The sequence below is a fragment of the Nothobranchius furzeri genome, chromosome 1 (genome assembly GCF_043380555.1).
Source record: "Nothobranchius furzeri strain GRZ-AD chromosome 1, NfurGRZ-RIMD1, whole genome shotgun sequence".
Classification (NCBI taxonomy): Eukaryota; Metazoa; Chordata; class Actinopteri; order Cyprinodontiformes; family Nothobranchiidae; genus Nothobranchius; species Nothobranchius furzeri.
The window spans coordinates 43,753,412-43,781,247 of NC_091741.1; the positions used below are offsets into that span (position 1 = coordinate 43,753,412).

General features: G+C 42.4%; 1 protein-coding gene across 3 annotated transcripts in view; it reads left to right on the forward strand.

Annotated features, from left to right (window-relative positions):
- The window catches only part of anks1b (ankyrin repeat and sterile alpha motif domain containing 1B), a 305,040-nt gene that overhangs the window by 92,195 nt on the left and 185,009 nt on the right, over positions 1 to 27,836 (forward strand). For all 3 annotated transcript variants that reach the window (XM_054739750.2, XM_070548583.1, XM_070548587.1), the window contains exons 2-5: positions 2,178 to 2,258; positions 4,843 to 4,999; positions 19,335 to 19,487; positions 21,348 to 21,491. In XM_054739750.2, the coding sequence (XP_054595725.2) occupies positions 2,178 to 2,258; positions 4,843 to 4,999; positions 19,335 to 19,487; positions 21,348 to 21,491 (535 nt within the window). The remainder of the gene's footprint in view (positions 1 to 2,177; positions 2,259 to 4,842; positions 5,000 to 19,334; positions 19,488 to 21,347; positions 21,492 to 27,836) is intronic.

A 27,836-nucleotide genomic window follows, 5' to 3' on the forward strand; every position in this document is an offset into this window, starting at 1 on the left:
AGCACAGCATGTTGCCTAAAGTCATTTTATCCCTGCCTGCATGGCCCTCTTTAGGCTGCAGACCGCCTTTAGCTGAACACCTGATGCACAAAGTTCTTGTTATACTTTTACCACCTTTGTGGATGTCTATAAGCTCTACATCATCCAGTCAGCTGTAGTTCTGCAGCTCCATCCATCGCGTGTGCTGCAAGAATACAAATGGCTCTGTTAGTTGAGAGGGCACTAAAGTTAGTGATGAGTTGACTTATTTAATAGGTCTGTCTCTAAATACACTTTAAAGACAGTTTATTAGGCCTGAAATGCACCAATGCTTCCTGCAGTACCGGTCCTAACCAGTAGGTGTCACAGCAGAGATAAGAAGCTTGCTGCAGGAATGGCAGCAGAGGAAGAGTTACAGGAAACCCCTCCAAATGCAATTCTCAAACAGTGGAACAATTTAAAAACTTTATTTTTTGACATCTCAAACCAGCTCATTGGAAACTGAAGCATATTGAACTGTTTCAGGCAGCTGCCATGTTGGATTTTAGGGACTGTGGGGTTGTAAGCTCACCTGCACACATCCATGGTGTTTCTAATAAAGAAAATAACCATTTACAGCAAAAATAATCAGAATTTTCCCAGCTAAGATGTTTGTGAAGCAGCAAATGTCATTTGTTCTTAGTCCTAGCCCTCCAGAGCCGGCATCCTGCATGTTTTATGTGTTTCCCTGCTCCAGCTCTCCTGGTTTGATTATTCAGGCTTCTGTAGAACCTGAGGAGATGCTGAAGATGGCATTCAACCACAGAATTAGGTGTGTTGAAGCACTAAAACATGCAGGATAGTTGTCCTCAGGGATTGGACAACTCCCGTTTTAAACAGAACAGTGTCCCGTTAGTTTACATGAGGGGGCGGGACTGGAAACTATGAAGGTTCTTGTTTTTTTGGCCAAATAGAAAAATTATTTTATTTTTTATTCCCTCCCTCCTTGGGTATCTTCCTCTAGCCGGCTGTCCTCCTCTTCTCTCCGAGTCTGTCTTTTTAACAGCTGGTCCTCCTGGTTGTAGGTCAGAGCTGAAAGGGGTCAGCAGAGCAGCTCAGATCGATAAGAACGCACATCCACAAGCTCTTCCTCTACTCCCTTTTATTTCTATCTGTTTGGTGTTCTCTGCGCTGATTTTGTCTACAGCTGTCTTTATTGATACGTTTTACTAATCTTGAAAACTTTACGTTAAAGAGCAGAGCATTCCATCTGTGTGGGCGGCCAGACTCGAACGCTCCTTTCAAATCGAGTGCAGTTGTGTTTTCAGAGCATGCTAACGAGACCTTGATCATTGTGTTGATGTCTGTCAGACTCAGATGCTCTGCTGCTGCAGCTTCAGTCTTTGTAAGGGCAGAAATCACCTTAAAATTCAGAGTCTGTCATCGAGGAGGATGAGGATGAGGAGGAGGAGGGCGGATGTCAAATTTATATTCATTTATTAAAATGAACTGAATAAAAATATCCCTTTGAGCTGGATTCTGTGTCCCGCTGGACTCCAGTCATCCTTGTAATCCTTTCAAGAATAAAAAAAAAAGAACTTAGGTATTTGATCTTATCTTTCATTTGGGACTCCATCTGTAATAAAGTCAAGGAAGAGATCATGCAGAATAAAGTGTTGCACACATCTGATGCTGGGTATGGGTGGATGCACTGTTAGTCCTTCAGATGCTGTTTTTAATAAATTAGAAAAAACAAGTTAGTTGATTTTGCTTTCCAGTCTATGAGCTGCTGCAATTGAGCTAATTAGAACTTTTCTTCGGTAGTGAAAACGAGGTTAACGTGGTCGCAGGGAAAATCCGTGTTCTGTGAGCTATAGTTGCAGCTACACCCTCAGACCGTATGTTGCTACATGGAGATCCTGATGAGATCATGTTCAGAGCAGTTTTTGTGCATAATCTGCCTTCTGCGTGTTATTTTTGTCATTTGCAGGCGATTGAAAAGGGACTCTTGTGTTTCTGAAATGTAACCCCCACTTTAGGATCATAATATAACATATTTGAGCTTATTTTGTTGAGAGAAAAATGGAGCAAAGTAATGGTTAAATAAGTGGTCATAACTCGCATTGTCAAATAGATTTTCCAAAAGATGCAAAACTGTCTCAAACTAATAAAGGTTTGAGGGAACCAAATGTTAATTGTGATGTTTCTCTGCCCCCCAGCATGTGGAAAGGCCTGAATGTGAACTGCACTGACAGCTCAGGATACACACCTCTACATCACGCTGCACTCAACGGACACAGGTGAGACAGCAAACACAGGTTTCTCGCAGATTAATTTTTTAAGAAGAAAATTCTGTTTTTATTTTTTTTACTTGACAAATATCTTTAGGGCTGTTTTTTATTGAAACAACTAAAGAAATGGAAACACTAATAATAACATAAATATAATAATAAAATAAATGTATTCAGATTTTATTATCATATATTTTTGTTAGGGGAGGGAATTTAACGTTACGATTAATTAATTAGAAGAAAATTAAAGTACCCCCCCCCCCCTCCCCCTCACTGGGGTTCGAAAAAAAATCAGTAAATATCATCAAGCTGCTCTTCTAACAGAACTGCAGAGCCTGGGCTACAAGACAATTTAAAGTTTTATGGGTTCCAAAGACAATTTAAACTACAATTGCATGAATCAAGACAAATTGCTCTTTATGAAGAAAAGAAAGGAAGGAAAAAATATACTTCATGTTTTCTAGTTGGTAGGAAGCAGGCAGGCAGTAACTTTATCCATATGAACTTTGTTACAAAAGGGGGGTCAAGCATTCAGCATTCATTTTGTAACCCTCAGCAGAACTTCACCTGAACTCTACACCTCTATGTGTATTAGTAGTACTCTGCTGCCACCTAGTGGTCAGTTCAGTACACAACATTTACGATATTCCATGTCTATTTACACTTAAACAATAACACTAATATACTAATATTTACATATCCCAACAAATCCCACAATGTTTACCTCTATAACGAGACCAAAGTAATCAAATAGACCTTGTGGTTACAGATATATACAAATTAAAGTGTGAGTATGTCATCTGTGCCTCACTGACGCTACTTTTGATTTTAAAAAGTTGCTTGGACGCAAATAGTTGAACGATTAAAATGTGATTAATCAAGATTAATTAATAACAAAGCCTTTGATTAATTACATACAAAATTTTCATCGAGCACCAACCGTAATTTCAGTTCATCTTGTTCACAATGGTAAACGTAATCATGCTGCTTAAAAGAATATGCATTTGCTTTATATGATAATAAACTAGTGGTAAATCAAAATAAAGCAACATGATCAGATTGTTTATTTCCGGATTACATTTAATAACTAGTCATAACATTATAACAAAACTCTATTACAGGTTTAAATCAACATAAATAACCTCTTAAGCAGCAGACCCATGAAGAATTAGGAAACCATGTAATCTGCAAATTAATTGGAATGAAAGCAGCTGAAGAAATTCATTATCACATGAAATTAGTTGCTCTTGTCCAACAAGCAAGCATCTACTTGCAATGTTTAATAATTTACGAGCGTTTGTGCTTTTCTTCATTAGGAAAACCGTTAGTGAGCCCGACTGCGTCTGAGCCTCAGTGGAACTGAAGGATTAGGAACGTTTCGGGGGCAATTATGTGGATTTCCTCCTTTAGATGAGGAAGGAGGGGAGGAGTGGTGGAGAGCAAACTACAGCATCAGAGTTAAAATTAGGGTGCACCAAAACAAAAAAAAGAGTTCTGCTGAGGAGTGATATAACATTTAAGTGGGAAAGTAAAAAATGAACCAGCAATTAGGATAACAAGTAAACTGTTGTTGCTAGGATTATTTTAATTATATGCAACTTTAATATGGTTTCAAGGGAAGTTTGCAAAGTAAAAAAAGTCTCAAAACTCTTTCGTGATTCAGAGGTGCACTAACGTTATTTGAATAAAACAAAATAAAGCCTTAAAACTAACCAGGCAGTTCATTAGGGACCCAAGAGCTGGAAGAGTTTCTGCCTATTTGACTCCTCTGTTCATCTCTCACTGAGATTTTGAAGGCAAATAATTCTCCAGCACACAAATTTCCTCTTCAGACGATGAAAACTGCAGCTGGGATCTAAAAAAATGACACACAGTTGTTGACAACGATGCTTAGTAGCACACATGGATGATATTAAAAAGGACTTTAAATCAGCTCAAGATTTTAAATGCAAACCTTATTCAAAGCGCCAAAGCAAGGACAGAATTTAAATTAAATTAGAAACATTAAATTTTCTTAGACCTCAGCCCCTTCGCTCAAACCCAAACAACTTATTCCTCATCAAGAGTTTCACAGAATTCACAAACTAAAATCTGTCATCAGTTTTCATTTTAATTACTGCATGTGGCCCAAAATGCATAACCCCCTTTTCAGTTTTAGCCTCCGTGGCACAGAATCTGGGTCAACATTGGACGATTGTACATTATTCCATCTCTAGTCTCAGGCTGCTATTATAACATCTTGTATGTATACCCATATATGTGTATAAATATGTATATATATATATATATATATATATATATATATATATATAGACAGGTGTCTATATATATATATATATATATATATATATATATATATAATATGTGTGTGTGTGTGTGTGCATATTCTAATTGTTTGAGTTTCGCCTGTATTTGGTTTGAAACTGTTGTTTTGGACTCGTTGTTTTACTGAATTAAATGATCAGAGTATTTTTTAAACACTGAAATAAAACGATTACTCATGTTTCAAGAATGTAAATGCATCATTTGTTGTAAAAGTTATGCCTTCAATCGTCATCTTCCACCTAATCAACGGTCTGTTTCTGTTTTCTAGGGACGTGGTGCTGAAACTCCTTCAGTTTGAGGCGTCAACAACTGCAGCAGACAGCAAAGGCTGTTTCCCTCTACACCTGGCAGCATGGCGCGGGGACGTGGACATCGTCCGCATCCTCATCAACCACGGCCCTACAAACTGCTACGTCAACCAACAGGTAACCAGAGTAACCCATGGAGCACATGGAGTCTCAATATTGACAGAGCTGTTGCAAGTCAGTCCTGTCTACCTGCTGCAGGTCACACCTGTCTTATCTTCTGCAGGTTACACCTGTCTATCTTCTGCAGGTTACACCTGTCTACCTGCTGCAGGTCACACCTGTCTATCTTCTGCAGGTTACACCTGTCTATCTTCTGCAGGTTACACCTGTCTATCTTCTGCAGGTCACACCTGTCTATCTTCTGCAGGTTACACCTGTCTACCTGCTGCAGGTTACACCTGTCTACCTGCTGCAGGTCACACCTGTCTATCTTCTGCAGGTTACACCTGTCTATCTTCTGCAGGTTACACCTGTCTACCTGCTGTAGGTTACACCTGTCTATCTTCTGCAGGTTACACCTGTCTATCTTCTGCAGGTTACACCTGTCTATCTTCTGAAGGTTACACCTGTCTATCTTCTGCAGGTTACACCTGTCTACCTGCTGCAGGTTACACCTGTCTACCTGCTGCAGGTCACACCTGTCTATCTTCTGCAGGTTACACCTGTCTACCTGCTGTAGGTTACACCTGTCTATCTGCTGCAGGTCACACCTGTCTATCTTCTGCAGGTCACACCTGTCTATCTTCTGCAGGTCACACCTGTCTATCTTCTGCAGGTCACACCTGTCTATCTTCTGCAGGTCACACCTGTCTATCTTCTGCAGGTCACACCTGTCTATCTTCTGCCAGTCAAACCTGTCTATCTTCTGCCAGTCAAACCTGTCTACCTGCTGCAGGTTACGCCTTTGTGGTGCTGAGTGGGAGCTTGAGTTTGCTCCAAAGCTCATGACCGTTTGAGTGGTGCATGGTAAGACCGTGGCTCGGCTGCTATCCCGGCACAGGGAAGGTCTTATATGGGATAAAGTTGCTTTGCTGCTCTTTCCCTCCGAGCGTGTAAACGGATGCTGCTGCAGGTCCTGCTATCGTGGCTTCTGTCCAACTGAGCTGGTTCCTCCCAGCTTACAGTGATCCGTCTCTGACAGGCGGGTGAGCGTTTTATCTCTGGGAGCATTCAGCCTGCCACTCCTGTCTTCCCTTATCAGCAAAAATGACCCTCTCCCTCCCCCTCTACTCCCTCCTTTTCTGTTCGTCTTCGCTCGCAGCATATTGATGATGTCACAGCTCACTGATTCTGCAGTGGGAGATGAGCAAACGGCACTCAGGAAGTATTGGATCAGAAGTGGGATTCAAAATACTGATACGATGGGTGCATGCATGTGTGTGTGAACTCTGGATGATGGAGTGTTATTTACTCAGACCAATAAGCTCATTTTCCTCTTGTCACCTTTAGCTAAATGGTTGTCTTCTAAGAGCTATTTGGCTCTAAGTCTTTGCAGTGACAGAAGATGTACCTTTACCCTGAAAGGAAGAGGTTACTCAGCAAGTGAACGTTGGTAATTTCCTGTTTTTTAAACACGTTCAGTAATTTGTTGAGCTGAGTAAGCTGCTGTGCACCCACCTTGACCGAGAGAAACCTGACGAGGCTGAAGATGCAGAGATGCTGACCTCTGGGTGCAGCTAGTGTGTCGCTATCCATTTTTGCTCTCCTGCTGCCTTTAATGTTTCTGAGAAATAGTTCAAAACGTTCTTGATAGATATTTAAAAAACCTGGTAAATTCAAAGTTTCAGTTTCTGATGCAGTGGTTAAAACTCTTAATTTCACCCAGATTTTTATTATTTGTTTTATTATGCAAAAAGGGAAAATAGTTTCTGTTATTTGCTACATAAATTTTCTAATAAATATTTATTTGTTATTGATTTATGTATTGATTGCAAAAAAAAATTACCCTCTTCTTAAAGAGTTTTTTTGGGTTGTTTTAAGGGCCATTTTTATTATTACCACAAATGGAGTAGAGCTATTTCAGCTGATAAGTTCAAATCCAACCAGAAGGGTCCATCGTGCAGCTCGTAGGCCTTTGGTGGTCGGGGGTGAGATCTGCTCAAGTAGACATGTCCAGTTGTCTGCTGTTGGGACCAAATCTGTTCAAGTTTAGGTAGAAAGAAAATAACTCCTCATTTACTAATCAAACACATATGGTTCAATATTAGACTTTTATTAAACATTTTTCTGCTTAAAGAGCAAGTCACCCCCAAATCACATTTTTTTTGCTGATAAACTATATAAAGGAGTGTCTAATCATGCTACAGACACATGTAATCAATAATTTGGTAGTTCAGTGCATCTTGGTTAAAATTAAAATATTCTGCCTAAAACTGTCAGTGTTGCGCCGTCGTCAGGGAAAAACTCTGCACTGTATTTGAATTTTATTCTGCCACTGCTATTGGCTAAGAGGTATGCTATGATGTCATCTGGTACATTATGATGTCATAATGCCATTGTGACCCTTTGTGTGTGTATTTGTTAGCGGCTCCGCCCTCTCGGTCTGCAAAGCAACAGCATTTGTTGCATTTTTCATACATGAAGTGGGAGTGATGTAAGTTTCTTGTAGGGGGCGACTTGCTCTTTAATATATAGTAAATGGAGCCAAACGTTTGCTAAAAAGCAGACTGGTGTGCCAAAAATTCATAGGATAAATAAATAAAATACAGTGGTACTGAAGAATAATACCTTGTTTTTGTTGTTAAGGAAAAAATGGAAGCTGGTGAAAGTTCAGTCATCCAGGTTATGGTAGTGCAAAGGGTTCGAATGAAGGCATCTGGATCTTTTAGAAGAAAGAAGTCCAGCTGCCTTCATTCAAATTCTTTGGACAAAAAAAATAGGTTTTTAAAGACTAAGAAAACGAAAAATTTGCCCAAAAAATCCTGACAACTGAAAGTTATTCTTACTGAAGCACCCATCCGTTTTCTATACCCGTTTGTTTATGCAGGGTTGTGGGGGGCTGGTGCCTATCTCCAGCAGTGTAACGTCCAAAAGGGTCAATTTTCACTTATATATGTATATATAGTAACCTTTCATCTACAGAAATAAATCCACTTTCTATTTGGCCCTCCAAACCCAGAAGGTTCTGCTTAATGCGTGTTTACATACATGAAGTCATAATAAAACTTCTCTCCCAAGGTCCCCTGCACTCTCTCTGCGTAGAAGCCAGACAGCATTCTTCACGCTGAAGAAAGTGAAGCTTCCAGGATTTTACAGTTATAAGTTAAATAATCATATGTGTTGAATGAACAAGATGTTTAAATCAAGTGTTTGAATAATCTGCGCTTAAATCAATGAAATTGAAACTAATATTGTTTACAATGATCCATTTATCTCACACATAGTATGTGTTTGATTTAACAAGTTAATCATTGTTTACACTCATACTCATTATAATTATATACTCATTAAGGTTAATATGCACCTCACATAAGAGTTTTAAAGATTCTTATTCACAGTGTTAAAACATCTTTGTATCTAAGGAGGGCATGGTGTCAGACTGGTCGGCTGGATAAGGGAGTTGAGCTGTGGCGAGCTTGGCTTTACCGACGCGGAAGTGCTAGCGTCGGCGAAACACCGGCTCGCGGTTTGATCTAGGAATTCCCCGAGCGTCAACGAGGCGACACAGAGATGCTGGGTTTTCCAGAGGTAAGAAATAGAGCTTACTGTGAGTAGACAGTTCATCGGGTAGGTTGGTAGAATACTCTGATCACGGATTAGAAGAAACGATGACTGAGTGGTGAGCTGGGGAGGCGACTTCCGTATATAGTCGCGGTTGGTGACGTAGGTGTGACGTGGAGGGAATCCCCGCGAGGAGCATGCTGGGAGTTGTGGTCCAGGGTGGAGACCGGCTAGATGGAAGAGGCTGGTTTGGGGACTTGGGCTCTGACACGTGGCTTTCTGAGGGATGTTGGTAAATACTCAGAAACATGTCAAATTCTGATTTGCCAAACTTAGCCAAAACTCATAACACTGCGGGTTAATAAAACAGGATTTACTTCCCGATTAATTCAGTTTCTAGCTGACTCCCAATTCGGCCAAATCGGGAAAGAAGCCTCTTTTGAAACGATCTCTTTTGACATACAGTCAAAAGCCTCTCTGCGACGCTGCAAGCTGATACAGTCAAACAGCTTTTCCAGAGCTACTTCAACACTCAAACATCCACCTTGGACGCTGACGAGCATTCCAGCTTCCTGTTGTGACCTGGACCGGACGGGTCATATCGGAGCTAATCTACGGGCTCCAGATACCTTGGGGTCGAGGTCCACCCGATGGAGATGTTTTGCTCTCCGACTTAACCACCACCTGGGGAACAAAGACATTCCCTGCCAGGAAAACGGAGGGCGTTGCACTTTTCTGTGGTATCATGCCACCATTACACTCTTGAATCCAGTCCACGATCGTTACTATTGTGTTTATATATTTCAGAGACTTTACAACGCGGGCAAATTTGTCCTTCAGTCTCCTCCACCTCTTCACCTGGGCAGCAATAGCTCAACAGGTTGAGCGGGTTGTCCAGTAATCGGAAGGTTGCAAGTTCGTTCCCAGCTCCAGACATAATGTGTCCTTTGGCAAAACACTTAACCCACCTTGCCTGCTGGTGGTGGTCGGAGGGTCCGGTGGCGCATGTGCACAGCAGCCTTGCCTCTCTCAGTGCGCTCCAGGGCAGCTGTGGCTACATCGTAGCTCATCACCACCAGAGTGTGAATGTGTGTGAATGGATGAATGAAACACTGTAGTGTAAAGCGCTTTGGAGTCGTCTGACTCTGAAAGGCGCTATACAAGTGCGGGCCATTTACAGTTGTGGTCAGAAGTTTACACACACTTGTAAAAAATATAATATAATGGCTCTACTGAGTGTCCCGTTATTTCTAAAACTCTGATTTTTCTCTGATAGAGTGATTGGAACAGATACTTCTTTGTCACAAAAAACATTCATGAAGTTTGGTTCTTTAATGTCTTTATTATGGGTTAACAGAGAAAAGTGATCACATTTGCTGGGTCACAAATATACATACAGCAGTGCTAATCTTTGGTTACATGTCCCTTAGCCATTTTCACTTCAATTAGGCGCTTTTGGTAGCCATCCACAAGCTTCTGGCAAGCTTCTGGTTGAATCTTTGACCACTCCTCTTGACAGAATTGGTGAAGTTCAGTTAAATTTGATGGCTTTCTGACATGGACTTGTTTCTTCAGCACTGTCCACATGTTTTCAATGGGGTTTAAGTCAGGACTTTGGGAAGCCCATTCTAAAACCCTTATTCTAGCCTGATTTAGCCATTCCTTTACCACTTTTGATGTGTGTTTGGGGTCATTGTCCTGTTGGAACACCCATCTGCGCCCAAGACCCCACCTTCGTGCGGATGATTTTAGGTTATGTTGAAGAATGTGAAGGTAATCCTCCTTCTTCATTATCCCATTTACTCTCTGTAAAGCACCAGTTCCATTGGCAGCAAAACAGCCCCACAGCATAATATTCCCACCACCATGCTTGACTGTAGGCATGGTGTTCTTGGGGTTAAAGGCCTCACCTTTTCTCCTCCAAACATATTGCTGGGCATTGTGGCCAAAAAGCTCGATTTTTGTTTCGTCTGACCACAGAACTTTCCTCCAGAAGGTCTTATCTTTGTCCATGTGATCAGCAGCAAACTTCAGTCGAGCCTTAAGGTGCCGCTTTTGGAGCAAGGGCTTCCTTCTTGCACGGCAGCCTCTCAGTCCATGGAGATGCAAAACACGTTTGATTGTGGACAATGACACTGTGTTCCAGCAGCTTCTAATTCTTGACAGATCTGCTTTTTGGTGATTCTTGGTTCACTCTTTACCCTCCTGACCAATTTTCTCTCAGCAGCAGGTGATAGCTTGCGTTTTCTTCCTGATCTTGGCAGTGATGAAACAGTGCCATGCACCTTATACTTACAAACAATTGTTTGCACTGTTGCTCTTGGGACCTGCAGCTGCTTTGAAATGGCCCCAAGTGACTTTCCTGACTTGTTCAAGTCAATAATTCGCTTTTTCAGATCCATGCTGAGCTCCTTTGACTTTCCCATTGTAGCGTTTGTGGGCGTTTGTATCCAATGAGCCCTATTTACCTGGCCTAAAATAAGTCACCCGCTGTAGTCACTCATAATCACTCACAAGAAGTTAAGAGGCCATGCTATGAAGCTCAGTTCACTGACACGTTTCTAAGTCACCTAAATTGCTAGTTCATGTTGCTGTATGTATATTTGTGACCCAGCAAATGTGATCACTTTTCTCTGTTAACCCATAATAAAGACATTAAAGAACCAAACTTCATGAATGTTTTTTGTGACAAAGAAGTATCTGTTCCAATCACTCTATCAGAGAAAAATCAGAGTTTTAGAAATAACGGGACACTCAGTAGAGCCATTATATTATATTTTTTACAAGTGTATGTAAACTTCTGACCACAACTGTATCATTCCTGTGGTTGCCAACTCTAAACCCACTTTTTCTGTCATTTCCATTCACGTTTTTTCCGTATTGTGTTCTCCTTCAGTCACGGGCGAAAAAACATTCTTATGCGCTCTTCAATCTGTTTCGGGTCTGCCCACTACTTTTTAACGGGGCAATGGCGGTGCTGTTGACAAATTAACAGGAAGCGTCATCCTGACCAATCACATGCTTGTGGTCTCCATCCCTTTTTACGGATATTTAAACATTTTGTTAAACATTCTGTCACCCTCTGTGAGCTCGTCGGAGAGCACTTGCGCCGTTGCATGACGGCGTTGCGTGTCTCCGTACCGACGTAGACAGAGAAGTATAAATCAGGCTAAACGTCTTTTACATTGTTGTTTCATAGTAAATTTAAAATGAACTCATTCACTGCCAGCCGTTTCCTGATCAGAAAAGCCCTTCATTGCCAGCGTTTTCCAACGTTTTTACTGTTTTTTTAAGAGTCACAGAACATTGCGCTCTATGATGACGTCAACGTCAAAACTAACAAAACAAAGAGGAGACTCACCTCTTACATCAGGAAGAATCCGCGTGTTTCGAGCGTTATCTGTTCTTTCATAATCTGTTGTCAAATTGTGATCGGCAGAACCTTTTCCGGTTCGCGCCTCACTTTTTTTTACAGCAGCGGCCCCAAACGATCTCCTATCACATGGATTTTCTGCCTTCTGATCACGTGACGTGTGACGTACGCGGATGAAGATCGGCTTTAGAGCTGATACGTTTGTTCTCATGGTGCGGGGGCTCGTTCCGATGCCCACACAGTAAAAAAAAATGCAAACGATTACTTTAGTCGTCATTGGCAGTGAATGAGTTAATGAGGTACAATTTTTTGGTCTGTAATTTTAAACTCAGTGATTTGAACGGTGAGCGCCGTTATGGCTGCTCTCGTGGTCTGCCTGTATCTGTCCTGTCTATATGTGTGTGTGTAATCTTGGTCAGGCTGTTCCGTGGAGTCAAGTTCCTATGCTGTGGTTCGCTGGAGCGCTGGCAATAAAATTCTCTCTGATTCTCTGATTATTCTGTAGCAAAAATTTAGAAATCACTCAAATTAATTCAAAACATTTCTGTATGATATCTCTTAATTCTTGAATTTATTTCCCATTTTTGTCACATTTAAATTAAAATACTGAATCTCCAAAGTATATTAACAAATAAAGTAGCACAATTCAGCTCCCTCACTTCAAATAATTAATTTATTTTTAATTGAGAGGAGAATTAATTTCAGAATAATTCTTACATTATTCCCGTTTCCTACATGAAGATCCGTGCAGCGGTACTTTTTAAAGTGTGGGGGGATGTTGAGATTTCTGACACACACACACACGCATGCACACACACGCATGCACGCACACGCGCACACGCACACACACACACACGCACACACGCACACACGCACACACGCACACACACACACGCACACACACACGCACACACACACACACACACACACACACACACACACACACACACACACACACACATGTTTTGCTCTATATTACCAGTGTGCAGTATTCTTAAATTATTTGAAGTCATTTGAATAAAAATCTAAAGCATATTATTTATAGACCTCAACCTATGTTGATAAAATGATTGATAATCCAAACTCATAATAAACAATTGAAGAAAGTTGCCTTATATAAACTTTCACTAATCTACTAAAGGTTTCAAAAATTACCAACTGTCTGTTATTGATTTTGCTGTTAATGTAGAATAATCTAGCCCAGGTTTGAGGAGTCTGGACCAGATGAAAAAACCTTCTGAAATGTGTGTTTTATTGGACTGTAACAAATCAAATAAAGGTTTCACAAATCACAAACTATAATTTAAGGACTCTGCTATTATCTTAAAATAATCCAGTTTGATCCACGGATGAGACGCCCATGGATCCACGAAGATCTAAAAATCTGCTTTACTGTTCAGCAGCTTTTGAAAAAAATATTAATTTAAGGTAGAAATATGAAAGATCAAGTAAAAAAGATTTCTCTCAACCCCTAATCTGACCCAGGATTAAACAAAAATCTGATTATTCCCACCACCTGTGCACAGGTTTGTGTTTTTGCAGAAGGCGGTTGTTTGCAGACACAAGTCGGTGTGTAGGATTTATGAAATGTTTCTGTGTTTACGACACAGATGGGCTGCATATTTCCCCTGCTGTCTGTCACGCCTGCAGTCCTGTGCCGTAATGCCCACATGCATTATTCAGGTTAAAATATTCAGCGTCACACTCAGAACCGTCAGACCTAACAGAACCATGACTGCTCTGCCACTACCCACAGATGCCAAAGTTTGAAAGTGCTTGCAAGTTCGCTCTGATTTCCTTTGTTTTTGTTGTTTTACATGAAATAAAAAGGTCTTTAGAACCTGTTTGAGTTTTTTAGGTGGAGATAAACCACTTCCTGCCCACCGTCTCTACAGTAGATTGATTATTGTGTGTGTGAATGAGAGGCTGTCTGAGTGGAGAGGATGATTATACATAGTTTGATGTGTGTGTGTGCGTAGCAGAGGCAGTAAAACGGTGATTGACGGTGAAGGATCTCTTGTTTACTCCGGGCTTACCCTCGACTTGTGAGGCCAGATGCTTGTTTTGAAGACTGACGAGTTATTTGTTGTGATCTCGCTTTCTGCCACTCAGACGGACGCAAACATCTCACTCACTTAAGCCTCGAGTTCAGCAGTGTTGAAAATAAATCTGTCTTGAGATACCGGTAATACCTGAAACCAATTACAACTGAAGTGTTTTTTCATTTTGGCCACCACGGAGGGTTTGGTCTCTGTGCCGAAGGACGGAAACTCACCGCTCACATGTTAGCTGAGCCGACTAAAACACGCTTCAGGACTGGTCATAGTGGACATGATGTGGCTGGTTAAACTCAAGTAATGCGATTACTTTTCCCAGAGCGACACAGTTTTTCATTCAGTTTTTTCAAAGTTTAGTGTTTTCTGATGTAACCCTGTTCCAGCTGTCCTGTTATCTACGAGCGACAGCTTCTTACAAGCAGACTTTAAGGCTTAAAGGATTAACTATGATTTATTTTTCAAGACCAATAAACAAACTCAACAAATGTTGAATAATTTATACAACATGCAAACACAACATTACAAATAATGCTTCATTAAGATGCTTAAAATGTTCCTGTAAATTATAAAATAAAGGAAATACGAGAAGAAATATACGGCAAATTTAGCTAAAAGTCTTAATTTTTTGTCATTTCGGCTCCATTCATGTTTACAGAGGAGATGTTTCTATTTATCATGCAGCATCAAAACTATTTTGTGTCAGAGTTATTTCCTTTTATGATGGTGTTTATTTTTTCAGCTGCTTACTAAATGTTATTAGGTTTCTGAAAAAGTGAGGCTAATGCTGGCTGCTAGCAGTCTTTCACCTCAGACTCAAACCTGCGTTTCTGTCAGACATTAGTTAGAAGGAGCGAAGCTGTCAAGCACAGGCGCCACCGCAAGGCGGGTTAAGTGTCTTGCATGAGGTCGAAATGTCGAAACAGGGATCGGACCTGCAGCCTTCTGATCAGTGGACAATCCACTCTACCGCCTGAGCTCCTGCTGACCTACTGGATGTCCGGCTGTGTGATTCTGTCCACTTTTCCACGATAGAAAAATCCAACAGCTGATTTAATTGACCAAACTCCGATCATACGATGTTTTTCTAAAAGCTTTATTGAATATTATTAGGAAATGTTTTTATTAGATTAACACACAGCCATGAAGAAAAGCTGCGACTGTTGTGTCCTGCAGAGAGAGGGACATTAGTGTCCCAGAGACTTGTCCTCTGATGTAGTGCAGATGTGTTGTGTGGGAACAATCTCTGGGCCGCTGCCTTGGTATGCAGCCCGAGGGCTCGTCAGTTCCAGTGTGTGTGTGTGTGTGTGTGTGTGTGTGTGTGTGTGTGTGCGCTGCAGATCCATTCCAGAAATGTTATCTTTTCCAACAGGAGATGGATGTAAGGTTATATTATAACTTGTACCCATCTGTCTTTCTCTCCTGGGGAGGGGGGGGGGGGCAGCAGCATTGTATTAAGAGAACCTGAAAGAACCGAGCCTTCTGGGAACCGTGCGAACTGAGTCAGAGGTAATGGGTCATGAGGTTCTTCTCCTTCCACAGTTTCCCACTCTTCCTATATTCCTGTTGCTGCATAGATTCACCTTACGTACCGGGTAATTTTATGCCTCATCGTGCACACATGTTGCTACCGCACCGCCGAATGAAACCATATGTTTCCTGACGATCAACATTTGAACCTTGCTGCTGCTGCTGCTGGGAGAAACCACTCTGGGAACGTCCACGCTCAAAAGACCACTGCCAAAACACACACTCACGCTGAGACGTATGAGTAATCTGTTTAAGAGAAGTAATTTGTTCTCCACAGCCAGACTCTTAAAGACAGAGGGTTTTCTAATTAAAGTTAAACTAAAGAGAACAGTTTCAGCTCTCCATGAATCAAAACGAATTACACTCCGGGTGATTATTGCAAGATGAGAAACGATTGTGTGTGCGTGTGCGTGTGCATGCGTTAGCCATAGCCATCGTCGTCTTCCTCCGCTTATCCGGGTCCGGGTCGCGGGGGCAGCATACCAACTAGGGAGCTCCAGACCGTCCTCTCCCCGGCCACCTCCACCAGCTCCTCCGGCAGGACCCCAAGGCGTTCCCGGACCAGATTGGAGATGTAACCTCTCCAACGTGTCCTGGGTCGACCGGGGGGCCTCCTGCCAGCAGGACATGCCCGAAACATCTCCCCAGGGAGTCGTCCAGGAGGCATCCTGACCAGAGGCCCAAACCACCTCAACTCAATTTCGTTTCTCTGTATGTCCTGCACATGTGGTAGAAATGACAATAAAATGACTTTGACTTTGACTTTGAACTGGCTCCTTTCGATCCGAGGAGCAGCGGTTCTACTCCGAGTCCCTCCCGAATGTCCGAGCTCCTCACCCTATCTCTAAGGCTGAGCCCGGCCACCCTACGGAGGAAACTCATTTCGGCCGCTTGTATTCACGATCTCGTTCTTCCGGTCATTACCCAAAGCTCATGACCATAGGTGAGGATTGGGACGTAGATCGACCGGTAAATCTAGAGCCTGGCTTTCTGCCTCAGCTCCCTCTTCACCACGACAGATCGGCTCAGCGTCCGCATCACTGCAGACGCCAAACCAATCCGCCTGTCGATCTCCCGATCCCTCCTACCCTCACTCGTGAACAAGACTCCAATATAAACTCCTCCGCTTGAGGTAGGACCTCTCTCCCGACCCGGAGTTGGCAAGCCACCCTTTCCCGGTCGAGAACCATGGTCTCAGATTTGGAGGTGCTGATCCTCATCCCAGCCGCGAACCTACCCAGCAAGAGCTGAAAGTCAGAGCTGGATGAAACTAGGAGGACCACATCATCCGCAAAAAGCAGAGATGAGATTCTCCTGCCACCAAACTCGACACACTCCACACCACGGCTGCATCTAGAAATTCTGTCCATAAAGGTTATGAACAGAACCGGTGACAAAGGGCAGCCCTGGTGGAGTCCAACCCTCACCGGGAACAGGTCAGACTTACTACCTTAGTTCTTCAGCCTGACGGCTCCCCGAACCTCTGGTGTCCACCAGCGGGTACGGGGGTTGCCACCACGACTGGCACCGGCCACCTTGCGACCACAGCTAGCAACAGCCGCCTCAACAATCGCAGAGCAGAACAAGGCCCACTCGGAGTCAATGTCCCCCACTGCTCTCGGGACACGGTCAAAGCTCTGCCGGAGGTGGGAGTTGAAGACAGTCTTAACAGGTTCTTCTGCCAGGCGTTTGGGTCTGCCAGATCTACGCGGCATCTTCGCCTGACATTTGATCCAACTCACCACCAGGTGGTGATCAGTTGACAGCTCCGCTCCTCTCTTCACTCGGGTGTCCAAAACATACGGCCGCAGGTCAGATGATCCGACTACAAAGTCTATCATCGACCTGCGACCTAGGCTGCCCTGGTACCAAGTGTACCGATGAGCATCCTTATGTTCGAACATGGTGTTCGTTATGGCCAAACTGCGGCTTGCACACAAGTCCAATAACGAAACACCCCTAAACATGTTAGCCATAGCATTATACGGAAACACACACAAAGGATTATGAGGCTACTTGTTTATAAAAGGGACGCATTCCTGTTTGCAGTGCTGCAGAGGTCAACGTTGGTCTGTAGCTGCATGTGAACAATGAGACTGATGGACTTTTCTGTTTGGTTTTGCTGTGGTTTATATCCTTTATCTGTGGTTTGCTTTAGACTTTCACCTGTTCTGGTTTTCCGTGAGTGTCATCGGATGTAACTCAGATCTATACCTGCTGAAAGAAGTGTGTTTAATTTCTGATCCAACACATTTATTGGTTCGTGCTTTCGAAAGCAGCTCCGAGTAACAAGAGAAGTTCAGCTACAGAGAAATGGAGTCGTGTTGCTGAGTTTGATCCGGCTGCAAAACCTTATCGGGCGTCCGTGTTCTACTCCATCCTCTGTGGTTTTCTGTTTATAGCTGAAAATATTTACAAAATATACAAAAAAATCCAACATTTATAAAAAATACAGAGCAGATTTTCTGATACTAGAAGCAAATCTTCAAATAAAATGTGAAGAATAAATCGACTAGGGGACAGAAAAAGCGATCATATCTATGCATTTTCATACAGGGGCTCTTTCTCTTTGTTATCCACACATGATGCACCTCATCACTTCATCTTTCAGCGCTCAGAGGGACGCATGAGAGCGTGAAGAGGACAGACCGAAGCAAAACAAGCTGCAGCTCTGGGGACTGAGATAAGGGATGAGAGGAGCCCTGCAGTGGGGTCCTGGTGGTTTGGACTTTTATTTTGGTAGTATTGGAGGCTCTTTGGAGGCAGGAGAGAAGTTTTTTGTGCTAAGAGTTTAATCTTTACAATCATACCTCATTGCCATCTTCTGCCTCATGAAGCAGAGGTTTTAAGGTATGCACGTATGTGTTAATGTCCTGTTCTTCTCCTTCTGCCCGGTTCCCAATCCTTTTGAGGCTGGTTTAATCAGTAACTCGGGGATCACCAGCCATGCTGTGAAGGGTCCCTGCAGCAGAAGGACTCCAGTACAGTTTCTCAGCCTGCCCTTGACCTTGGACTCACACACAGCTCATGGAGGAAAAGATGCCGAAAGTGCTAAAAAGTATCCCTGGTGTGAAGAAAGCTGTATACTTAATCGCTGTAATTATTGAGCTTCATTTTCCACATAAAAGCAGGACGTCCACATGAAAACAAACAAATATCTTCTGTGCGCTCATTCTGTGGATCTTTTCAACTCGTATCTCTTGTTTCTTTTTAAACAAAGAAAAGAAAATATGTTCTTTACCTTGTTTGCTAACGTTTCGGCTACTTCCTGTTGCCGTCCTCAGAGCTGTGGCGATGTTGGTGGCGTCACTTCTGTCACAGCTCTGAGGATGGCTACAGGAAGTAGCCGAAACGTTAGCAAAGAAGGTAAAGAACATCTTTTCTGTGTTTAAAAAGAACCAAGAAATATGAGTTGCAAAACAAACTAATAAATAAATCAAAAACACAGCCCTGAGGTTTGTTCCTGCAGCTGAATCTGCGTCGGACATGTTTGTGTCTTAAAGCTCAATTCAGTTTATTCAACTATATCTCAAACCGTTTTTCTCTTTTTAGTGTTGAAACAATAATCTTTCTATCTCTTGTGCTGAAGGGCATCAACACACATTCCTAAAGTCACCAGTGTCCTTTTTCCCGACCGGTTCTGCCTCATTAATCGTCCGAGTCGCCCGTTTTCTCTACTTTTGACCTTCTGCAGCTTTAATCTTCGGCTCGCCTCACTTCACAACTCCCTGCCCACTCTTTTTTCCTCTCATAGCTTCTAGATCCACTTCCATCCCTCTTCTTCACTCCTGGTTCTTTTGTCTTTACTCTGACTGATGTTTCGTATCTTCTGCAGAACCATGAGAGGGAAACGCCGCTCCACTGTGCAGCCCAGTATGGACACTCTGAGGTGGTTTCTGTGCTGCTTCAGGAGCTGACCGACCCGACTATGAGAAACAACCGGCAAGAAACTCCTCTGGACCTGGCAGCGCTTTACGGACGCCTGCAGGTCAGTAGAATGTGGGAAAGCTTTAAAAACAAATAAAACCTTTAATTTACCATTTTGTTCACATGAATGAATTGTCAGAATAAAAACATCGTATTTTCCCTTCCAGACATGCCCTGGAGTTCCTACAGTGAAAACTCAGCTAGTGAGGCTTGACGTATTACTTTTTGAGATCTGTTAGCCTACTTTATGTTGTGAGATGGTTTTTGTTTAGTTTTAATTTAGCTTTTGCTGTTTATTATGTGTAGTGGTGTACACCGCTTTGGCCAACCTTGTGATTGTTGGAAAGTGCTACAGAAATAAAGTTTGACGATGATGATGAATGTCGCCAGGAAAATAAAGTCCATTTTTATGTATTCCAACAATTTTCTCCCATGAAGACTAAGCAGCTGACCAGAATGTAAAGTTATAAATAACCAGATTAAAACTGTGAGTTTTGTTGCTCTGATTGTTATCAGGTGGCAGCAAAAATATCCCCACACTTATCAAAGTGTGACTTTATTTTTATCAGGGATGTGAAGAGCAATGAGAGAGGTGTGTGTGTGGATTCTCGCTCTCTCTCTCTCTCTCTCTCTCTCTCTCTCTCTCTCTCTCTCACACACACTCACACACACACACACACACACACACACACACACACACACACACACACACACACACACACACACACACACACACACGCACACACACACACACACACACTGCTAAGGTAATAGTAATTGCATTCGGGCCGTACAGGTTTGTCAGAGAGAGAATGAATTATTTATAAAAGCAGCAGGCAGGTTTCTCTCTGAATAGCAATGAAGGGAATTCCCTGTGGTGGAAACTGCTGCTGCATTAAGACCTGTCCAACAATGGTGGAACGTTTAGAACACTAACAGACCGATGAGTGACGCGTTTGAGAGAGCAGGAGCAGTTCTATCAGGCATCGGAATGAAGGAAATATTTGAAAAGATGGAGCGTGAGATCGATAGGCGGATTGGTGCTGCGTCTGCAGTGATGCGGGCGTTGTACGGGTCTATCGTGGTGAAGAGAGAGCTTTACCGGTCGATCTACATTCCTACCCTCACCTATGGTCACGAGCTTTGGGTAGTGACCGAAAGAATGAGATCATGGATACAAGTGGCTGAAATGAGTTTTCTCCACAGGGTGACTGTGCTCTCCCTTAAGAGATGGGGTGAGAAGCTCGGTCATCTGGGAGGGGTTTAACATAGACCCGCTGCTCCTCCACATCGAGAAGAGCCAGTTGAGTTGGCTCAAGCATCTGGTTAGGACGCCTCCCTGGTGAGGTTTTCCGGGCACGTCTAACCAGGAGGAGACCTAAAGGTAGACCCAGGACAAGCTGGAGGCACTATGTTGACCCAAGTGGCTGAGCAAGAGGGAAGTCTGGGCTTCTTTGACTAGGCTGCCCCCGTGACCCGACCATGCATTAGCGGAACATAATAGATGGTTTTCCTTGAGTTCACCACTTTCAAGATGTTCACTGCTAATAAATAAATATGTCAGAAGCAGCTGAGCAGATCAGGATTCATAGCAACATTTATTACTTCACCAATAATCCAGATGATGATTTCATGTACTTAAGAAGAAAAGGACTTTCGTTGGCGGTTGCTCTCCAGACTTCTGGACCCTGTTGATCGTCCTCCTACCCACAGGCTTAGTATTGATGTGCCTCTCATCTGTAGAGGACCGTTCAGATACTTAAGACACTTGTTTTTATTTATAGAACCAAATTGTTTAAAATCTTGTTTGAATCCTGTAAGGAAATCTTTTCAAAGAGAGGTGAACTTGCTTTGGTTAAGTGTGTCCATGATTTATTGTCTTGATAATTTAAACAAGGATATGTTTTTTTTTTTATTATAGGTGGTACGCATGTTGGTGAGTGCCCACCCAAACCTCATGAGTAGCCACACCCGCCTTCACACGCCGCTTCACCTGGCGGCGCGTAACGGACACCACACCACCATCCAGACCCTGCTGGAGGCCGGCATGGATGTCAACTGTGTGGTGAGTTGGGTTCACTCTGATTTCTCCAGAGAGACAAAAAATAAAGCCAACTATAATAAAGGAGTTGTTTTTAATCCAGGGATCTAGATAACTTCTATAAAAGATGTTGGGGGTTCACCCTAAACCAACCTAGACGCTCAGAGGTCAGAGATAAGAGTTCAATCGGTGTCTTGGTTTTAGTTTCACTCTAAAGTTGCAGCGAACCTCAGGAGCCCAGGTGTTAAAGCCTCGTTGGATTATTGATGTTTTAGTTCAGATGAATAATTTAGACAAGGCTTCCGGGGTAGTGTTTTGGCTATATGCTGTCAGATTTGTTGCCATATTCACTCGAGTGTGTAAATCAGTAAAATCCCTTTTATATCCGTGTTTTAAAGACTCGTCTTTCTGATGGGTTGTTTTTGACGCTAACTTGAGGATTTTGATGTTAAATTAATCATTTAATCCCTCTGAACATTTCAAAATCTTTTATTTTATGAGTTATGAGCTGCTGTAGTCGTGTTTTTATGACGGACGCAACAGATTTTCCTTTATTTTCCCTGAACTGAATGAGCATCGGAGGGCATATGCATCCTGTGCAAGGCTAACGTGGTTTGGTGGTGTGGGATGAATAATTGATTGGTAGAAAAGAGGAAAGGAGGAGAGAACAGGGTGTTCCTGTTGGGTTCTGGTAGTAAAGCTGTTAGACAGACAACGGCACCAGCAGTTTGAACATAATTGTTTATTAAAAGCTTGAAGTTGCATTTGTCCTAATGTTGTTTAAATGACCTGAAAGACTCATCAGGCTTTGTTTGTCCTTCATGGATCTTGTAGAAAAATGACCATTTGTGTGGAAAAATATACATTTAGCAAAAGATCAGAAGTCCACATATGGCAGGGCATGTCCAATATCTGGCCCGGGGGCCATCTGTGGCCCTCTGAGTCATTTTGTGAGGCCCATCTTTGGATTTCCTATTTTTTTTAAAGCAGTCAATGTAGATCACTTTTTTATGTTCATCTTTACTAACAAGAGGCCAGTCTGAGCTCTGCAAATGAGAAAATTCATCAGAAAAAATGTAGAAATATTTTTTTAAAATAAATCCTTATTTTTGTGTCTCAAAAGAACATTTACCCCAACTGAGATGAAGATACAGTCTTCTTCTGTGCTTTAATATTTGATTTATTTTCATCTGACTATAAACTTGGTTTTAAAAAGACTGTTATATATTTTTATTTTCAAATATTTAATAAAACTTTCTTCTAAAACCTTTTTACTGTTTGAATTGTAAAACATGTTTAAAAATAAGTCCCTAAAACAAGAGCTTGTATCTTAGGTGGTACACAAAAAATAAAAACCATTTAAAATATTAAACGTAAACAGTCAGGCACAACACCGGGTTTACGTTGATATCTACCAGCCAGTAGAGGGCACCGTTGCTGGTTGCCAGTCTGGGTACAGCGAGGCTGGCTCTGTGGACTCGGCGGGTCAAGCAGCTGCTTCTGAACCCAGAAGATGTTGTTATTCTTCTCACAAGAGGAGCAACCATAAAAGATCTCAAACCTGAGTGAGTTTAGGGGAAGCCTACAACAGATGGACCCAAATACAAGATTTCACATATCAGCAGCGAACCTGGTATCCTGAAAGCTGGAAGCCTTGTTCCGTTGTTGCGGCTACAACCTCCACACACTAGATGTCGCTCTGGTGTTCGTGTTCCATATTCAACCTTTAGTTTCCAAAAGATATTGTGATTAATTATCAATTTGTTGTGAGTTTAATCTAAAAACGTGTTGCTTAAACCCCGAACCACACACACATCCCAACCCGCTTTTCATCATTTATCAGAGCGTTAAAACTTTACATTTTCTGGACACCTGGCTGTATTAGATCTTCACACTTGGACATTAAAGTTTGATTTATTTTGCAAATTGATACTTCTGCTGTTTGCTCATCAAAAGGAATTTCACGAGTTCTAAGACTCTGACAGCGTCAACGCCTCCGAGGTTTCTGCTGAGAAGCTGCATAAACAAAACCAACCACCTAAAACTTTGAGACCAAAAACATCTACAGAGATCTTGCAGCAGACTCAGGCCAGATTTCCATCCTCATCCTACTCGATATCAGTGCAGCATTTGACACCATCTCACACACAGTTCTACTCCATAGACTATCCACCATCGGCATTTCAAAAACTCCTCTAAATTGGTTCAAATCCTATCTATCTAATCACACTCAATTTGTCCAACTGCGCACCTTCCACTCTAACCCCAAGCCAGTTACAGTTGTGGTCAGAAGTTTACATACACTTGTAAAAAATATAATATAATGGCTCTACTCAGTGTCCCGTTATTTCTAAAACTCTGATTTTTCTCTGATAGAGTGATTGGAACAGATACTTCTTTGTCACAAAAAACATTCATGAAGTTTGGTTCTTTAATGTCTTTATTATGGGTTAACAGAGAAAAGTGATCACATTTGCTGGGTCACAAATATACATACAGCAGTGTTAATATTTGGTTACATGTCCCTTAGCCATTTTCACTTCAATTAGGCGCTTTTGGTAGCCATCCACAAGCTTCTGGCAAGCTTCTTGTTGAATCTTTGACCACTCCTCTTGACAGAATTGGTGAAGTTCAGTTAAATTTGATGGCTTTCTGACATGGACTTATTTCTTCAGCACTGTCCACATGTTTTCAATGGGGTTTAAGTCAGGACTTTGGGAAGGCCATTCTAAAACCCTTATTCTAGCCTGATTTAGCCATTCCTTTACCACTTTTGATGTGTGTTTGGGGTCATTGTCCTGTTGGAACACCCAACTGCGCCCAAAACCCCACCTTCGTACTGATGATTTTAGGTTATGTTGAAGAATGTGAAGGTAATCCTCCTTCTTCATTATCCCATTTACTCTCTGTAAAGCACCAGTTCCATTGGCAGCAAAACAGCCCCACAGCATAATATTCCCACCACCATGCTTGCCTGTAGGCATGGTGTTCTTGGGGTTAAAGGCCTCACCTTTCCTCCTCCAAACATATTGCTGGGCATTGTGGCCAAAAAGCTAGATTTTTGTTTCGTCTGACCACAGAACTTTCCTCCAGAAGGTCTTATCTTTGTCCATGTGATCAGCAGCAAACTTCAGTCGAGCCTTAAGGTGCCGCTTTTGGAGCAAGGGCTTCCTTCTTGCACGGCAGCCTCTCAGTCCATGGAGATGCAAAACACGTTTGACTGTGGACAATGACACCTGTGTTCCAGCAGCTTCTAATTCTTGGCAGATCTGATTTTTGGTGATTCTTGGTTCACTCTTTACCCTCCTGACCAATTTTATCTCAGCAGCAGGTGATAGCTTGCATTTTCTTCCTGATCTTGGCAGTGATGAAACAGTGCCATGCACCTTATACTTACAAACAATTGTTTGCACTGTTGCTCTTGGGACCTGCAGCTGCTTTGAAATGGCCCCAAGTGACTTTCCTGACTTGTTCAAGTCAATAATTCGCTTTTTCAGATCCATGCTGAGCTCCTTTGACTTTCCCATTGTAGCGTTTGTGGGCGTTTGTATCCAATGAGCCCTATTTACCTGGCCTAAAATAAGTCACCCGCTGTAGTCACTCATAATCCCTCACAAGAAGTTAAGAGGCCATGCTATGAAGCTCAGTTCACTGACACGTTTCTAAGTCACCAAAATTGCTAGTTCATGTTGCTGTATGTATATTTGTGACCCAGCAAATGTGATCACTTTTCTCTGTTAACCCATAATAAAGACATTAAAAAGAACCAAACTTCATGATCGTTTTTTGTGACAAAGAAGTATCTGTTCCAATCACTCTATCAGAGAAAAATCAGAGTTTTAGAAATAACGGGACACTGAGTAGAGCCATTATATTATATTTTTTACAAGTGTATGTAAACTTCTGACCACAACTGTACCTCTGGAGTTCCTCAGGGCTCAGTCTTAGGTCCCCTTCTCTTCATAATCTACTTACTCCCACTTGGCAATATCTTCAGGAAATTTAATATTCATTTCCACTGCTACACCGATGACACCCAGCTCTACTTCTCTACCCAACCAAACCCCCTGCTCCCTTCATCCTCCCTTCTCAGTTGCCTCATGGAAGTCAAATCCTGGTTTTCTTCTAACTTTCTACAGCTCAACAGTAATAAGACTGAGATCCTCCTCACTGGCACCAAGTCATTTCTATCCAAGACCAGTTCATTCTCACTCAGCTTCGACAACACAACACTTCTCCCCACCGCCAAAGCTAAGAGCTTGGGTGTCATCTTAGACAACACCTTATCCTTCATTCCTCATATTAACAACAGAATAAAAACTGCTTATTTTCATCTTCGCAATATCAATCGGCTCTGCCCCTCCCTCCGTCAGCACTCCACTGCTATTTTGGTCCACAGCCTGGTCACCAGTCGCATCGATTACTGTAATGCCCTCCTCTCTGGTCTCCCTCTAAAATCACTCAGCAAGCTACAGTTACTCCAAAATTCAGCTGCCCGGATAATCACCAAGACCTCCACTTTTGATCACATTACCCCTGTCCTGCAACAACTTCACTGGCTCCCTGTCAAATACAGAACTGACTATAAGATACTTCTTAATGCCTTTAAAGCCATCCATAATCTCGCTCCCCCATATCTTTCTAATCTCCTCCACATTGTCACTCCCACTCGCTCTCTCCGATCATCATCTTCACCTTCCCTGTCTGTTCCTCGCGCTCGTCTCAGTACTATGGGAGCCAGAGCTTTCAGCCACTCGGCTCCAAAACTCTGCAACACTCTATCGCCTGACCTCCGCAATATAAACTCCTTCTCAACCTTCAAGTCTCAACTCAAAATTCACATGTTCCGCCTGGCTTACTCATTGTAACTGTCCTCCTTCCATCTACTCTTTTTAGTCTATTATCCATTGCACTGCTCCGACTCTACCCTTGGGAACTACTCTTAGCATTTATTTCTTGTTGTTTGTATTGCTTGCTGTTCCTTATATTTTGTCTTGTACAGTGACCTTGAGAGCTTTGAAAGGCGCTTGAAATAAGATGCATTATTATTATTATTATTATTAGTTTCAGCTTTGATGTGTGACATTTTGGTTTGCGCCCAAATCTGGTTCATGCTCCCATTTTTGGCCACACAGACAGACAGCCTTACAAATGCACGATTAAACCATAAAGAAAACAGGAAAACAAAGTTTTGTGCATTTGTAGAGTTTGCACTTGCCTATTTTATTGTGTATTTCATCTCTGGAAAGAAGGACACAAGTGAACCTGTTGGATCTGAGCATCACATCAGCATCGTTTTATATGGCGCGGTATGGGGGCCAAAAGTAAGACTACTGCCCAGCAGCAGGAGGCTATATAAATTCTGAAGCAAACTACAGACCTGATTAATGATAAGCTGGCGCCGGTAACTGGGTCAATATATAATTGCAGGAGTTTTCATGTACATCAGATTTATCTTGCAAACATGTTTATTAAAATAAAATTTTAAAATTCCTCTGTATTCGTCTTGATCTTATCTTTACAAATGCCATAGTTACTTCTTATGGAAATAATAATTTATTTATAAAAACTGACTAGATATCCCTAAATTGTAAACTAAATAACTAAATAGCCTCTCCAATGCTAATGCCAGCCTATCCATGCTTAAGGTCCGCCAAGGGGGTAGGAAATCCATCTAGTGGCCAGCCTAGGCCCACTAATGGCTAGCCTCTCCAGTGCTAAAACCAGCCCGTCCAGGCTAACGCTAGCCTATCCATGCTAATAGACAGCAGAGGGAGTGTTTGAACCAGTCAATGACCAGCCGAGGGCTGCTAGTCCCTAGCGTATCTAGTAATAACACCGGCAAAGGTGCTATTCCTCAGTAAGCAGCGCAAGCCTCTCAGTTACCAACGCCAGCTTATCATTAATCATATACTAACAAAATCTGCTTTCTACTCTGGATTGGTTTCCTCCAATGAAGGCAACTCCAGGACTCTGTTCTCAATAATGCGCAATATTTTTAATCCCCCGGACTCTCTACCCCCCCACCTGTATTCTGCTGACTCAAATAACTCTTTAATAACCTTCTTAACTCAGAAAATTGCTGCCATACACCAGCAATTAATTCCAAGCTCTTCCCCTCCCCCTGAGATTTTTTCACCCCGCCAGTCATTTTGTTCCTTTCTTCTTCCCACCTCATCCGAAATATCTGATCTTATCTGTAAATCCAAGCCCACCACCTGCTCTCTCGACCCCCTCCCTACAGTTTTGGTTAAAACATGTCTCACCTCCCTTCTCCCTCTCATAACCACCATAATCCACTCCTCCCTCTCTACCGGTATTGTTCCCTCACTTTTCAAAACTGCATCTATTACTCCAATATTAAAGAAA